Raw genomic sequence first — 17009 nt, 5'->3', positions numbered from 1 at the left:
ACACACACACACACACACACACACACACACACACACACACACACACACACTGTCCCTCTTTACTGCCTTCAACATTTTTCTGTGAGACTGAAGGATGGAATGTAAAAAGAATAGGGTCCTGTGGACAGAGCTTGATTCTTTTCTCCTCTGCCGAAGCCTCTACTTCCTGTTCTCACTGAGTCTTAAGAGAGCAATTGTCAGCCTCGATGCATGGGAGGCGCTCTCTCCCTCTCTCTGTCTCTCTTCTGTTTGGGTCCAGAGTCCGACCACCAGTCACTCTTCAGCCCTTTCCCAGCATTTCCAGCATCTGCTATTGGTTTCATCCGCAGTTTCTCACCATGGGAAAGAGTGGATTTTTTTTTCTTTCAGTGTTTTTAAAAATGCTCTTTTTTAAAAATTATACATTTTTTCTTTTATGTGTATACATGTGTTTGTGTTTACCACAAGTGTGTGGGTGCCTTCAGAGGCCAGAAGAGGGCGCTGGGCTTCTTGGAGCTGGAGTTACGTGCAGTTTAATGTGGTGCTAGGAGCAGTATCCTGGTCTTCAGGAAGAGCAGCCTGGCACTCCTAACCACTGAGCCAACTCTCTGGTCTCCCCAAATGCTTTCTTTTTTTTTCTTAGCCACTGATTTGCCTTCGAGTTCTGAGCTGGGTGCAGCAGGCCACATGCCTAATGTCAGTTCTTAGGTAACCTGCAGATGCTTCCAAACAGGAATTCTTTGAGAACAGAGTTTGCTGTGCTGCCCCAGAAAGCAGAGAGCAGTATGCCATCTGAGAACACGCACTGCCTCCTCCCAGACTGTTGTGGACTTCGGGTTCGGGGAACCAGGGTCTTTTGGATCCTTGCTTTGCCTGAATTCGATTTCTAATTATTCTCTTAGGTCTGAATATATCATCATGAGAATCATTGTAATTTCCCCATGGGGAACTTTTTAAAGATTTAAAAAAAAAAAAAAAACATTTAATTATTTAAAAAGTCTTTTTGCCTTTTAAAACATTTTTTTTTTTTTTTCTGTGCAACATGTGGACTAAAGTCTTTGTTCCAAGATAGTGATACATGGTAATCTCAACCAGTTATTGTACTCTGTGCTGTCACTGACAGGGTGAAGAGGGGACAGGAGGACTTAGGTCAGACCTGTAATAGAGAAAGCGAGAGGTGACGTTTCTGCCCAGCACCCACTTCCATCTCGCTCCCTTCCTTGCTTTCAAGGTGGAGTCCGCAGTCATCTTTGAGGCCCCTTTAGCCCGGACTGTGATGTTGCATTCTCTACTGACTCTTATTTGTGACCACATGATATGGGTTGTTGAGCAAGGGGAATCATGTAGGACTTTTGCACATCATGTGTTCTAAAATCTGGATTTCCAGTTGATGGAATGAAATCATTCTTGTTACTTGGTACTGCCCATGACCCCCCATCAGGCTTCCAGGAGGAACTTTGCCTTTTTTCCTTTTCTTCTTCAGTGTCTTTCTGACCGCTCAATAGGAATCAAGGTTATGGACACCAGTTGTAACTGCCTCATGAGGACACTTGCCAGAGTGAGCAGCCGTAGGTGATGTTTCCAGTTGTGCTGGCTGAACAGGCTCGGTTGAGGGGTCTAGGGAGAATTTATTTATGAGGTGCCTGTCTTATAAAGATTATCTCCATGTCATTTCACTGTGTCTCGCCAGACTGTGAAAGGGTCCCACCAGGCACGGTTCTCACTGGTTCTTAGGCGGGAGGAGCAGGACCAGACCAGCTTTGAGGGTCTTCCCCTGCTGCCTGGATTATGTGTTAAGGAGCAAACATCAGTTCTCGGGGCTCAGGATTCCTCAGCAGTTGTTCATGGGAGTTGTCTCTTTGAAAAAAATCTACGGGGGACAATCAGGCTGTAAATACTCAGCTTCCGTGAGGAACTTGAATTATGGACTTTTGTTTAACAAGTCCTGGGGAGGGAGAGGGATTTGAGCCAAGGACGGCAGTTCAGAGATGTTTATGAATTTTACTGGACTCTTTTGTTTGAACACCCTGAATCTCCAAGTGGGATGGGTATGTGTCTCTGTGTGTGACATACAGACTGCAGGTCTTCATTATATCACTACTATCACTGTAATTTTGAGTCATTCTATATTTTTCATGCATTATTTGTAAATATAATGGAACCTATGGGCTCCATGATAATTATCGTTTTATATATCTAGAAAACAGGCTGGAAAGGCTATATATGTATCAAATAATTTTTACTGCCTTCAAAAGACACACGTGAGTCATTGTGTTTGTGTGTATGTTTATTTTTGTAGGTGTGCTTAGCATACCCTGTTGATAAATGTAGTGTGTGTGTGTGTGTGTGTGTGTGTAGAAAGAAAAGAACATCCTGGCAGATCTCTTCTCATTATCTAATCCTAAACAGAAGGCAAAACTTTCTTTCTTTCTTTCTTTCTTTCTTTCTTTCTTTCTTTCTTTCTTTCTTTCTTTCTTTCTTTCCTTTCTCTCTCTCTCTCTCTCTCTCTCTCTCTCTCTCTCTCTCTCTCTCCTCTTCCTCCTCCTCCTTCTTCTTATTTTTATTTTTTGGTCAACAGTTGTATCTTAGCTAGGGTTTCTATTGCTGTGACAAAAACACCATGACCAAAAAGCAAGTTCATCTTATATGTCCACATCATAGTCATTGGAGGAAGTCAGGACAGGAATTCAAACATGGAAGGAAGGAGGCAGGAGCTGATACAGAAGCCACGGAAGGGTGCTGCTTACTGGCCTGCTTCCCATGGCTTGCTCACCCTGCTTTCTTACAGAACCCAGGACCACCAGCCCAGAGATGAAACAACCTACCATGGGCTGGGCCTTCCCTCATTGATTCCTAATTGAGAAAATAAGATCTCTTTTTTTTATCTGATATTTATTCATTTATTTATTTATTTATTTATTTATTTATTTATTTATTTATTTTATTATTAGTTACATTTTATTAACTTTGTATCCCAGCTGTATCCCACTCCCTCATTCCTTTCCAAACCCTTCCTCCCTTCTTCCCTTCCTCATCTCCTCCCTGCCCCTTTCCAAGTCCATTGATTGGGGAGGACCTCCTCCCTTTTCATCTGACCCTGTTTTATCAGGTATCTTCAGGACTGGCTGCAAAGTCCTTCTCTGTGGCCTAGCAGGACTGCTCCTCCCTTCGGGGGTGGGGAGGTCAAAGAGCCTGCCATTGAGTTCCTGTCAGAAATAGTCCCTGTTCCCCTTACTTTGGGAAACCAATTGGTTACTGAGCTACCACGGGCTTCATCCGAGCAAAGGTTCTAGGTTATATCCATACATGGTCCTTGGTGGAGTGTCAGTCTCAGAAAAGACCCCTGTGCCCAGATATATTTGGTCCTTGTGGAGCTCCTATCCTTTCCACGTCATACTAACTCCCCCTTCTTTCATATGATTCCCTGCACTCTGCCGAAGGTTTGGTTATGAGTCTTAGTATCTGCTTTGATACACGGCTAGGTAGAGTCTTTCAGGGGCCCTCTGTGGTAGGCTCCTGTCCTGTTACTTGTTTTCTCCTATGTCCAATGCATATCCCATTTGTCTTTCTGAGTGAGGCTTGATCATCTTACCCCGGGTCCTCTTTCTTGTTTATCTTCTTTAGGTGTATAGATTTCATTATGTTTATCATATCTTATAGGACTATATGATTAAGTATATACCATGTGTGTCTTTCTCCTTCTGGGATACCTCACTCAGAATGATCTTTTCTAGATCCCACCATTTGCCTGCAAATTTCATGATTTTCTCGTTTTTGATTGCTGAGTAGTATTCCATTGTGTAAAAATACCACAATTTCTATATCCATTCTTCTGTTGAGGGACATCTGGGTTGTTTCCAGGTTCTGGTCATTACAAATAAAGCTGCTACAAATGTGGTTGAAGCTATAAAGAAAAACATCAGCCTCTGACCTCAACTGAGGCTCCTTCCTTTCTGATGACTGTAGCTTGTATCAATTTGGCACATAAAATCACCCAGTATATATTGTATTTCTGTTCTCTTTCTTATATTTGAACCCTTTCTGCCTTAGTGCTTTCTTCTGTGGAATGGGGTTATATTCTACATCTGAAGTGATTACATGACATGTGGAGCACTAACCCTGAAGCTCTGGAGCTAGTGACTGTCGTGATGGCTCATTTCAACAGCCTCCTGCATCTCTCATTCACACTTCCTGCTGATTGAATGCTCAGTCCCTAACCATTCATACACACACTTTAATCTGCTGTAATTGTTTGCTCCCCACTTTTGTATTTCCACACAGCAATGCACCACGAATCCGAGCAGTGAGGACAGGCATATCAGATATCCTTCATCCTCACTGGTGTGGACATTCCACCAGACAAGGTGTCTGATGCAGAGCAGACGTCTGAGCATAGGCAGATCCTATTCCTTCCGGGAGGCCTGCATGTGCGATAGCTGCCCTTTGCCGCCTGACAAGGTGGACAAGAGGCCATCTGATCACTTTGGAAGCCTGCAACCAAATTCTCATTATGATGTTGGATGTTGTCTTATACGCTGGCTTTCCAAGGGATCAGGAGGTGCGTTGCTGAGCACGCTTCTCAATAATCCCATATGAAATCAATTTCTAGGTCCTGTGACTACACATGTATACCTCACTAAGTGTTCTGTGATTTTAAGTTTGGATAGATTTCATTTCACATGGTATGTTTTCGTGATAAGTTATTCTGACTGCAATACCATGCACAGTAGTCTTCATATTACACGAGGAGAAACAGCTTTTAAAAGTACTGTATGTGGATAGGTGTTTTGCCTGAGTGTATACCGTATGTCTGTGCACCACATGGGTGCCTGGTGCCCAAGGCCATCCAGTCCCCTGAAACTAGAGTTACAGATGGCAGTGAGCCACCATGTGGCTGGCTGGGAGTTGAATCAGCGTCCTCTGAAAGAGTGGCCACTGTTGGGAACTTAGAATGTTTCTATTGTAGAATGGTCTAGAATCTCAATGCTTGTAAAGAAGAGACTCGTTCAAAGGACTCTATATAATTTAAGAAATTTACTTGCTTTGAACTTTTCTAGAGAGACTTAAACTCCTTATTAGGAGATGATATGCAGTATAATTTTCTTTTATGAGTTCTGAAAAAAGAACAGTATAGGACAAAAATGGGAATTTACGTTTTCTCTGCTGCGTTGATTGGGACAGAGCATCTTTAGGAAATCTCAGTCATTTTAGCGTATGCATGTTTGTGGATGCGTGTGTGAGTGTGTGTGCCTGCCACATCTGCTGGCCCCCATGCTGGCCCCCTTGCCCATGGAGATATGTGTGGAGGTCAGAGGCCGATGTTTTTCTTTATAGCTTCTCCACTTCTTTTGAGCTGCGTCTGCCATTGAACCAGAGCTCGTGTGGAGCTCATCAGGCTGGCTGCTCTTGAGCCCCAGTACTCATGGTGCAGACACAAGCTTCCGTATCCAGGTTCTATATGGTGCTTACATTGAACTCTCCAGCTGTCCTCAGTGTAGATGGTTCATGTACATCCCTCTTAGCCCCGTTTCCTTCTGAGCATCAACTACAGATGGCACTGCTCTGTGGAAGCACTAAGCAAACAGTGAGTGAATAATAGGACCTTCGCCTTGAGGATGGCTTGCAGAAGCCTCACGGTTCTGTGAATATGCTCTTGTGGTTAGATGAGAAAGGTACCCCACAGGCTCCTTGGACCCTTGCTTCTCAGCTGGTGGAGTTAGTTAGGGATGTTGTGAAATCCGGGGCCTAGCTGCAGCAAGTGGGTCCAGCTTTGGGAGTTAACCAGCCTGCTCTGCTTGGCTTGTGGCCTGAGCTTTTTTGTCTTCATAATTATGGGCCATGCCTGCTTCTGGGCCTTCTGGCAGTGATGGATTCTGTACCTTGCCGTAAGAGCCAGTGTGTTCTCTGATTCATCCTAAGGCATGGTATGATGCCTGATAGTCAGGACTCAATACTATTTATAAGCCAAACATTGAGTCAAAGAGCTGTGAGTAGTAATATCATTTTATAAATTAATTATAAAAAAATAACACTTCTAGATGACTTTATTATGAGACTTTTTAATAAAGTGTTGTCTCTCTCTCTCTCTCTCCTTCATCCCCCTCTCCCTACTTCCATCCTTGCCCTTTTGAGACTGGCTCTTGCAGTAGAGCCCACACTGGCCTACTGTGCCCTATAGCAGGTCACAGGCATTTGCCACCATGTGCAGAAAAAGGAGTTTCCCAGTTTTTCTGGAGAAAAAAATGAGTTCAGCTCATTCTGAGAAGATTTACATAAATTTTGATTTTCTTTGTTTCAGATATGTCAATCATGCCTTTTCAAACCTTTTTTAACAAGTGAGAGTGGTTGTTCCTGGGATGCTCAGCAAGAGGGTGTGGGACTTGAAAGGACTGAAAGAGAAGAGAACATGAGGCTTTTTTTCCTTCTCTCTCTCTCTCTCTCTCTCTCTCTCTCTCTCTCTCTCTGTGTGTGTAAGCATGTGTCCATGGAGGTCAGAGCTCCTCATCTGTGTGCACGTGTGTCTGCAGGCAGACGTGTGTCCATGGAGGTCAGATCTCCACATCTGCCGTCTTCTGTGTTTGCACTCTAGTTCAGTTTCAGTACTCGTCCTTCCCTGAACTTGTAGCTCACTGCTGATTGGCTAGACTGGTGCCCAGCAAGGGCCTGGCATCCTCCTGCCTCCATTACGTAGTGCTGGGGTTACAGGGCTATGCCACTGCAACTACCAGTCCTGGAAGTCTCGGCTCAGGTCCCTGTGCTCTCATGGAAAGCACTTTCCCCACTGAACCACCAGTTGGTCCAGGAAATATCCACAATAAATGATGGTCGTTACTCCCCTTTCTAAATTTAGTTTCAAAACAGTGTGCATGGCCTTTATTTCTATTTATAATAATAATAATATGTAATATATAAATATCTGTATGTGTAATATTTAACATATAAATAATATATTTCAGAGTCTGCGTGATTCACTTTCTGGAGGATGTTTCCCTTCTTTCTCCATTTCTCTTATTCTTCTTTCCCCACTCTACATGAAATTACATGGAACTCATTTCCCTTCTTTCCTCTCTAAAATATGTTCTTAAAACAGGGCATAATGCTGCGTAACTTTTTCTGCAGGAGTATTTAGGAAACACTTTTTAAAAGGACATTTATTGAGTCCTGCTGTGAACACTTGTAGGCAACGATGGATGTGTAAGTCCTTAAGTGTGGACATGATTTGACCAGCACGCAGGGTTGCTGTCCCTGTTGGCATCAGATATGCTTGTCCACAAGTTCCCTGTCCCTGTGGTGGCTGAGGTGTATTGTGCATTCTCAGAGTGTCTCTTTCACTTTGTCTTCCAGGCTGTTGGCCTGCGTTCGAGACATCTTGTCCAAGCATTTGAACATGGCATAATTTGATTTGTGACTTTGTGACATGACATGCAAGTGTCATATCAATATAGAATCAACCAATCAACCGGATTCTAGTTTGGTGACTGTTTGTACCTTTAGCCCAAATTAACTGTTTCATTTTGATATTTGTTTGAGCCAAGTTACCATCAGCCAGGAGGGACCTATGCCCAGCCTCACTAACCTGGGTTCTCCTGTGATTCTGTCTTTACTGTTTGTTTTTCACTCATTCTTATTCTCCAACTATTTCATTCAGGCAGAGTTCTTGTGCTGGTTTACCAATCTGCCCTTGGGTTTGTCTCCTAGCATAGTTCCTGACCCTCCAGCTGGGTGTCACCATCGCCCTGGTTTCCCCTCCCTGGGTTGTCCTGATGAAAATTTTCACATGGGCTAGCTTTTGGCACATGGTCAGGCTAATATAATGGTTAGTTGGGTAATCTCAGCATCTGATAGGTCTCCAGCACTCATGGCTATATGTGAAACATTAGCTATTCTGGAATGCTGTTAGATGCTCGCATACAGGTAGATTCGGGTTTTGGAAAAATTACTTTGCTTGAAAACAGCAACATGAGCTTTTCTGGCAGAAAGATACCTCTCGATTTCTTCAGAGAAATGTGTCCTCTCTGCAGAAGATGGGTGTTCTCCAAGTAGCTGTAAATCAGTCTTGTATCGTGTGCTCAGATCTGCACACCTGACTCGCTTGTGGCGTGTGATGGAAACAGTGAGGCTTAGCGTGGCCTCCTGGGGAGGTGGACCTGTATTTAAACATGTATCTGGAGTCTGCCACCCGGTTACTGTAAATCTGAGCTGAAGTGTAAGTAGGGGTGTAAGTCCTTCCCTCTCTAGACTTCCTGTGGGTAAAATGTTTGGGACTTAATCTCACTCTAAGGGGTTCTGCTCAGAAGTTAAAAACAAACAAACATAAAAAAAAAACCTTCATCTTTATCTTAAACCATAAGTGACAAGTTTGCAGTTAGATTTCTTAAAGTAATTTTAAATGCTTACCTCAGTGGTAGTCTCCAGGGACCAAATGAGAGGGGCCTTTAATACATGCAATAATGAGCACCGGAAGTGATACCTTTGAAGCAGTTGTGGCCCCTCAGGCTGCTCATGCACAAGGGATAAGAGATCTCAGCACCAAGGGAACATCATGTCAGGGTCAGTACATGACCCTGGATGACGTCACTTTCAGTAGGATGTGTCTGTTTGGAATGGAAACCTTTAGATGATGTGCATCTAGCATTCAAGACCTTTGTCCTCTCCCTGCCTCCTGTTTTTTCCTTTGTCACAGAGGCAGAAACATTTTTGAAGCTGTTTCTCCTATAACCTCAGGGCTGCCACTCAGTGATTTCCGCATAAGACTCTGTGTTCTAAAACAATGCCAAGAGAAATGAGTTTAGAGCCTATTAATCCGTTCCTGTATTTGACAAGTGTTTGAGAAGGAACTGTGACCTAAACCCTTACACCCATAAACATTTATCTAAGCCTGACAGGCAGTGCACGAAGGATATTTTTGCAAAAGTGTCAGCCGATCAATGATGTCAGAATGATGCTGGTTATTCGCAGTGCAAAGTCACTACCTTTTCAGGAAACTTCACACGGACATTAGAGCTTTGTGCATATACAAAAGGAAGTACAGCTAGGAGAGTAAAGGAAAGACTCACGAGGGCCAAGTCAGCAGTAATTGAGGTAGGGGCAGTGGGCTTCTGAGAAGGCCCCCTCGATTCAGCACTTGCTGTGGGGTGTGGGTTCCAGGCAGTGTCTGGGATCTTATGGGGCTGGGCAGTGTCCAGCAGGACCAGCTGTGCCGCCACTTTCCCGGTCCTCTGCTAGCGTACAAGAGTTACTCATTGATTCCTTCTCTGAGCATGACGGTCTGGGTGCTGTGGCCTCCAGGGCAACCCCTGCACCCGGAGTCATCAGCCTGACTCACCAGACAGTTGACTTGTGCATTTTTTCTCATGGCTGCACCCGTAATCTCTGAGAGTTACTTTGGCCAGAGAGCAGAGGAGAGTTGTATGTCCCTGAGGTCCAGGGGACAGCCGGCGCATGCTGTCAAGAGCCTTTCCTCTTGGAGTCACCTGGGGCATTCCCAGTGTCTCTATCACTGACTTGGGGTGTGTGTAGAGCACTGCCAGGGGAGCATGCTGGGGAGTCTGTAGACTTTTACTGTAGACTTGGTCTTAATTTGTTTCATATAGATATCCTCTGCCTATATTCTCCCTAACTTCAGACTTTCCAAAAGAAGGCTTATGACACAGGCCATGCTGTCACCCAGTGACCTGGCCTTCACTCATCTGTGGGCTGTACACACTGTCAGAGCCTTGTCCCCAAATGCCAGCCAAGACCTACCTTGTGAACAGCCATTCTGAAAGAGGACATTCAGGCCGGTTGTGGCTTCTCAAGACACCTGTTATGTGGAGACTGTGGTAGAACGAGTTACTACACCTGTGGAGTTGTTAGTCTTAGTTCAAAGAGCTGACGTCTAGTGAGCAATCACCCAACACATGGGAGATTCCATTTGACAGCAAGAGCAGGGTGCAGTGTGTGCGGGATGCCAGGGGGCAGTCAGCAATGAGGGTGTGGCTACAGAGGGGTCCTCTGGTCAAGTTGTTCCTGGTCTAAGTGCCTCACTCAGGCAGACAGAGGGTGGGGAGGAGTCAGGCAGATAGCAGTGTGACCATGAGTCAGGTAAGGGCTCCGTGCACTAGAGCAGGAAGTGGGGAGCAACTGGGAAGTTGGGATGTTTTACTGACTATTCCTCCTCACCCCCAGATTAGCCCAGGGTGGGTCTCACAAGGTAGAAGCTTTCAGCTAACCCTTCCCCCCTGCTCTCTTACCAAAGCCTGAGGTTTAAGGGGCAGATTTTTCAGTTTTTAATCTGAGTCAAGTGTTACCCCAAATCAGAGGTAGCACTGGCCAGGGGCAGTCCTGAAAACTAATAGTCTGGGAGAGAAGAGAACATGAAGAAACAGGAGGCTGGTGGGGTGTTGGTCTATGTCTTTGTTCTCACCCTGGTTATTGTCTCTGAGGTCAAGAGAACATTCATCTAAGAACCTGACACCTCTGTGCTTCCATCCTTATCTTATGCCCAGGACTGTGACTTGTGTGGGTTGACAAGACACACAGTTCTCAGAGGACATCTGAGTTGGTACATGGATGTAGCCCAGTGCCTGCCTGTGGAAAATATTCCTGCACACCAGCTTTGCAAGAAGTGCAAGCAAGTTCTATTTAGCTGCTTTGTCATTTATGTGTTGAAGCAGTTTAAGTAGCTGGAGTATAGATGCCAGGAAATTAAAGACCCGGAAAAGAAAAGGTGGATGAAATTGGACTTTGGAATTCTCAGGCAGCTATATCTCTGACTTTTATGTTTGACAGATTTTTTTTTATTAAGGCTCTTCCCTTGCTCATTTATCTTATAGTATATATTAAGTAATAATATTTATGGTGTGTGTTTTGGAAATGCCTTTTGGTGCTAGTAAGGATTTCTGCATCAATTTGCATATGCCCTAAGCTCTTGGGTTCTTAGGCAGCAGGTGTTCTTGGGCTGTGAGAAGTCCCCCAGCAGCAAACCAGTTGTGGAAGAATGAACTACCCGTCTAGAGAGGGTATGACAGCTTTGGATTGTGTCCCAATACATCTGTTTGAAGATGCCCAAATTCCTAACCATTGGAGTTAAACATGGAAAAACTAAAACCAAATCTCGAGAACCCAAACCACATAGCACTGAGACCAGGCAGAATGATGCAAGAATCAAGTGTTCTCCAAAATGAACATCTTTCTGCACCTCCTCATGCCGTTGCTCAGTGTGTCTCAATTTTTGTGTTCTTCAGGGACTCGGGTTTTTGTGGTACAATATTTAAGAGTGGGGAGTAGTATCGTTGAATCTGCCTTCATCTGGGCACTGGCTTTAAGAAGGGAAGAGTCACCTCCTGGTCACACCTGGATTGAAGACAGAGGGCGGTGTAAGACGGGTACGGGTGTTTGGATCATGCAGAGATGGGCTCCCTGGTCGTGAGCGCCAGGACTGTGGATCTTGTATCTAATTGGTCATGAGGAGTAGGGGGAGTGTGTGGGTCTGGAGTACAGCATCGTGGGCCCAAAGTGTGACAGGAGCAGAAGGCTGGACATCTGCCGTGTGTGCCCAGCCATTGACAGTCACTGGAGCTCCTCTGTGCAGGCACAGCATGGAGTCAGGGCTGGGAACGCAGTGCTTTTCCTAGAAAGTAACTGTAGAGCTTGTAATCTACAGTCACATTAGCACCGTCCTTAGGAATCTCCAGCTGGTTTCACCCTCGGCACATGCGGGTCCCTTTACTCGAATGAGAACTTGTTATGAGGAAACATCTAAGATAGTTGTCTGATTTGAATCTGAATTTGCACCTAGTTGGTGTCTTAACTGAGAGATGGCAATTCCAGCGGGCGTGTTTGTAACCTAATGGGGTATATCCTAAAGGACCAACCTCCTGTCTGTTACACTCACAGTGATCACACTTTTGTGTGACTAAAGATCGAGTGGACCATACAGGGTGGGAGACCCATTTCAGGAACTGAAATTCTCCTTACATTTTTTTTTTTGTCATATTCCATCTTCTCCCAGGCTTCTGTTTTGTACACCTTGGCAGGTATCATGAATTTATTCATTGTGCTGTGGGTTTTGACAAGTGCCTGGTATTACATATTTCCCACCATGACATCACAGGATGATTTCCTGACCCCACAAGATCTACAGTGCTTTACCCAGTCAGCCTCCCTCCATTCTTCTTGGGCTCAGACAATTACTAATCTTTTTCCAGTTGCCCCAGGGGACCATCTTTTTCAGTGTTTTGTAGCTGCAGTTACTTTAATGTATGGCTCTGCAGAGTAGGGTAGCTTATCTCCCTGTCAAGACTCATCTAGGTCTTTTCTTCGCTTCCCATCACGTCTTCTTATCACGAACTAGCATTTAGCTATGTAGATGTACACAGTTGGTCTTCACCTACCCAAAGACAGCTTGGATGCTTTCAGAATTAGCAGATTATGGAAGAAAGCCATGCATGAGATGTTCACATGTAGGTCTTCTCGTGGACACAAGGTTCCACGTGAGTTGGGCTAATAATGTTGAGTATAATGAGGGACGGTATTATTGTGTCATGCAGGACAACTTTATTTAATGTGATAATAAGCTAACAGCCTATCTTCCAAAATAGCACACCGCTTGGATACTGACCAGCGGTGAGCAAGGGCTGGCGATCTGCCTCCACACCAGCAATTAATGCTCCTATGGGGTTGGACTTTAGCTGTTGTAATAAGTATGCAAGCTGAGTCCCGTTTCCATGTTACCTTCAGCTCACTAACGACCAATTAGTACCCTTTTGGTGTTTATTTGTGATATCCACATTTTCCTAGTTAAACTGTTTGCTCAGCATTAGGTCCATTTTTAAAGACTGGCTGTTTGCTTACGGCTTACTTTTAAGGGTATATTTTGGATGCAGGTCCTTCATGTAATACACGACTTGAAAATAGGTATGTGCTGAAATAACAAGGAGCCCAAGTCCCAGCTTCACACATAGCCTGGCTCTCTGAAAAACAGGAAAGTAGTGGTAACAGGAAAGGGGAACCAGGGGGTAAAATCTCTTCAGAGAAAGGTGAAGAGGTGACTCGTGGAGGATCACAGGACACACCCTCCTGAGGTGACAGAGGAACATTTGAAGACCAGAGACTGAAAATGTGTTGAGCTTCCCGAGTCACAGTGTGGCCACCTAGTTGAGTGGGTGACAAGAACACAGACATCAAGGGTGTCTGGAAGGTTAGGTTGAGGACTGTAAGGTATGTCATCATGGCAGTAGAAGGGACTCTGGGAAACAACTTTTGTGGACATAAGAAAAAAGGAGTCTAGTCCTTACATCGTCTGTCTTCTACAAGATCTACACCATCCATCATTCCAATACCCAGTTCCTTACTGTGTAGGGATATGCCTTGCCTTGTCAGCCAAGCACTCTGCTTTAAGGAGGCTTTAGTCTTTAGCCTGTGGAAAGGGTGGAAATTGAGTTGACATCAGTAAAGATGAACAGTGGCTAACACTCATCAATCCCTTTGACATCCATCCATGATGCTAGTGCCAGGTTTAATTGATGATAACTGTTTACCTCAAAGCAAGTGCTTTAATGCAGCATAACATACAACAGAAAGGCACACCTCACCCACATGACACAGACACTGACAGTCAGGAAACCACTGTTTGCTGTGATTTACCATCTATCATTTAAAACCGTTAATCTATCATTAAAAATGTTCTGTCTTTAGCCTTTTATTATGGTACTACCATAGAATGCTGTCTTAGTGTTTGAACATAGGTGGTTAGGGTTTCATGGCAGTTCATAGAGTCACCGAGGACCATCACCAGTGTGCTTCCAAAGCCTTGCCCTTAATACCGAGTAGCAGCCCTCTTCCCTGAAGCAAGCACCACCTGTGCCAGCTCTCTGTAGCTGAAAGAAGTTACTAAGTCTTAGCACAGTGTCACAATGTGTCTTTTTATTTTCGGATTTTTCCATCCAAAGTTGCCGCATAGGTGAATTTTGTTCTCTCCGATTTCTTTTGCAGGTTTGACGGATGAAAAAGTGAAGGCTTATCTTTCTCTTCACCCCCAGGTGTTAGATGAGTTTGTTTCTGAAAGCGTTAGTGCAGAGACTGTAGAAAAGTGGCTGAAGAGAAAAAACAACAAAGTGGAAGGTAAGATGTTACTCACCTTGAGTGTGTACTGATGCTAGACCAAACTGTCCTAACTGATAATGGGATAACAACCAGAATTTTCCTGCTTTAGAAAACAAAACATGAAACAGAAGTTTGTTGGCATTTTATTTCTGTCAGTTTTATTTTTTTTCTAAAGGTAACACTTTTAGAAAGAGGAACTGAATAAATACAAGAGAAACACCCTTTAAAAAATAGACGTGGCCTATAATTGTTGAGGATTTATTTAGTGCTTACTGTACTAGTCAGCTTGGAGTCACTATGGTGCGATATCTGAGGTTGTGAACTATAAAGCAAAAAGGTGCATTTAGTTTCCAGTTCAAGATTTGTTAATCCTGTAGCTTTTGGCCTCTGGCAGGAACAGCAGATGACAGTGGCAGGGAAGTGTGTCAGAGCGAAGGACTCAGCTGGTGAGCTGGGAAGAGAGACTGAGGGGAGGAGACCAAGGCTTCACAAGGGCTCAGGGAGTGCCCCAGTGTCCCCAGTACCTCACACAGGCCCTTCCGCCTCATGGGCCACAGCATTCCCCTGACAACTGCTTTGTTGGCCAAGGAAACACTGCCTGTACACAGACCATGCCAACAGTTAATACTGATGAGAAGAATGCAGTTTGCGCACATATCTGTAGACTCTACATTTTATACAGGGAAGCCTGACCTCTGTGAAGACTGCAAGACAAACTCGGCTTACCTTTGAGCCTTCCTTCCTTCATAGTCACAGAAGCTAGCAGGCTGGTCGTCATCACGGGCCCTCCGGTACCGGTAGTAAGATGAGGATGGCCCTTTTTGATGCAGTGTAGAAATGAAGACCGGAGGAGAACTGCTTTGAATTTTAGATTCTTTGATGAGCTGCCTGTGCTCTCGCAAATACCCTCCCCCAGCGGTCACACAGGCAGTTTTGTGTAAGCTCAGTGGGTCACACACAAAAAGATGGGCTTGCTGGGAATAGAGTTGCAGTGGAAGGAGGCCGAGAAGGACTAAAATTCATTATGTGGATGTGTGAAACTGTCAAAGAATAAAAGACCAAGTATTTGGATTCAGGCTCCCTTTGTGTGCTCCTCTTTTATTCTTTGAAATGTACTTATCCTTTCAATTCATTAGCTGCTTCTGCAGTTCAAATAACAGAAAATAGGGCTTCATGAATGCTGAGCAAGGGCTCTACTACGAAGCTTCCTCTCCAGCTTAAAAAAAATGCATTTATTTATTTATTTTTAAACACAGATCGCTTAAGACTCAGTTATAATTCATGAAAATAGAAGTGTAGATTCAAAAGATATGCGAGCTCAAATACATTTCCTCTCAAGCTGAGTAAACATGAATGTGTTTTCTTTGAATATCACGGCATAATTTCATAATTTTCCTTTGTTTTTAAATGGGTATATTTGGCCTCTTATTTTTATGTTTTCATAGACACAGTTTCTACTTGAGAAACTTTTATGTTAACAAGGAAATAGTATTCCTGTGGATGGGGCTCCTAGTGTGATGAACTGTCTAATTTCTGTCCGAAATACAGAAACGGTTGCTTCAAAGATGTAGAAATACAGGTCATTTTCTTTCTCTGAGTTAATTTACAGTTTCTGAGCATATTAGAACAGAAACAAATATTTGCAAAAGAGGATTCCTCACTGAGACATGAAGCAGTTTTAAAAGTAATTGTAGAGATTCTTAAAGTATCTACAATTATGAGTGTGAGTGTGTGTGTGTGTGTGTGTGTGTGTGTGTGTGTGTATGTGTGTGAAGATGGCTCAGCCTTGCCTGCCACACAATCATGAGGATTTGAGTCCAGATCTCTAGCACCCACGTAAGAACGGGGCATAGTGGTGGGCCCCAGTAACTCCAGTGGCAGGCCTGTGTGCAGCAGTAAAGACAGCTGGATCTCTCGAACTCCCAGGCCACCTGAACAAAGTGGGGAGCGTTACACCTAATGAGAGAGCCTGTCTCAAAAGTCTGAGGAGGGAGAACATCTGAGGAAACCCCCAATGCCAAACTCTTGCGTCTACATGGACACACGCACACAGTAAACACATGTATAGACACACACATACACACATGATGCATGTTTCAATTTAATAAAAAGGGATAATGTCAACACAAAAACATGACACTTACGAAATATGTCTCAGAGTTTCCATTTCTGTAATAAAAACACCTCGGCCATAACCAGTTTGGGGAGGAGAGAGTTTATGTGAGTTTATAACTCCCAGAACAGCCTCTGTTTCTGGGGGAAGTAAGTGTAGGACCTGGAACAAGTCAGGCACCTGGAGTCAGGGGCTGATGCAGAGGCCGTGGAGGAATGCTGCCTCCTGGCCTGCTCCTCATAGCTTGCTCGGGCCTTTCTTGCAGCACCTGAGCCTACCCGTGCGAGAGTGGCGTTATCCACCATGGGCTGGGCTTGTGCATCAGTCACTAACCAGGAAGCATGTCCTACAACGGTTTTGCTTTCAGTCCAGTCTGTTGAAGGAATTTTCTCAATGGAGAGTTCCTCTTCCCAAACGACTCTAACTTTTGTCATTTTGACATAAAACCACGCAGCACAGGGCATGAAGTTGAATTTAGCTCTTACAAATGAATTTTTTTTTTAAATCAACTTTAGTGTTGTTATGTAAGGTAACATTGTTATAAAGGCCGGAGAGGTAGCTCAGTGGTGAAGAGCAAGTATTGCTCTTGCAGAATCAGGTTTGGTCCCCAACACCTACAACCACCTGCTCCAGCTCCAGGGGCATCTGACATCGCTGGCCACCTAGGGTCTCTGCACTCTTGTGCACAAACCACACAAAGTCAAGCACACACGTATGGTATTAGTCACTCTTCTGCTGCTGGGAAGAAATTCCATAAACAAGAACAACATATAGAAGGAAGTGTTTATCAAGCTCATAGTTCCAGAGGCACAGAGTTCATCATGGCCTTTGG

At 44.3% G+C, this 17009-nt stretch overlaps 1 protein-coding gene across 5 annotated transcripts in view; it reads left to right on the top strand.

Annotated features, from left to right (window-relative positions):
- Positions 1-17009, top strand: part of Pde10a (phosphodiesterase 10A) — a 419189-nt gene that overhangs the window by 321129 nt on the left and 81051 nt on the right. For all 5 annotated transcript variants that reach the window (XM_055615961.1, XM_055615960.1, XM_055615964.1 and 2 more), the window contains one exon: positions 13954-14082. In XM_055615961.1, the coding sequence (XP_055471936.1) occupies positions 13954-14082 (129 nt within the window). The remainder of the gene's footprint in view (positions 1-13953; positions 14083-17009) is intronic.

Source organism: Psammomys obesus, unplaced genomic scaffold (genome assembly GCF_907164565.1).
Source record: "Psammomys obesus unplaced genomic scaffold, mPsaObe1.curated_primary_1811, whole genome shotgun sequence".
NCBI classification, from domain to species: domain Eukaryota; kingdom Metazoa; phylum Chordata; class Mammalia; order Rodentia; family Muridae; genus Psammomys; species Psammomys obesus.
The sequence above is the reverse complement of the archived record's forward strand: the minus strand, read 5'-3'. Positions and strand labels throughout refer to the sequence as shown.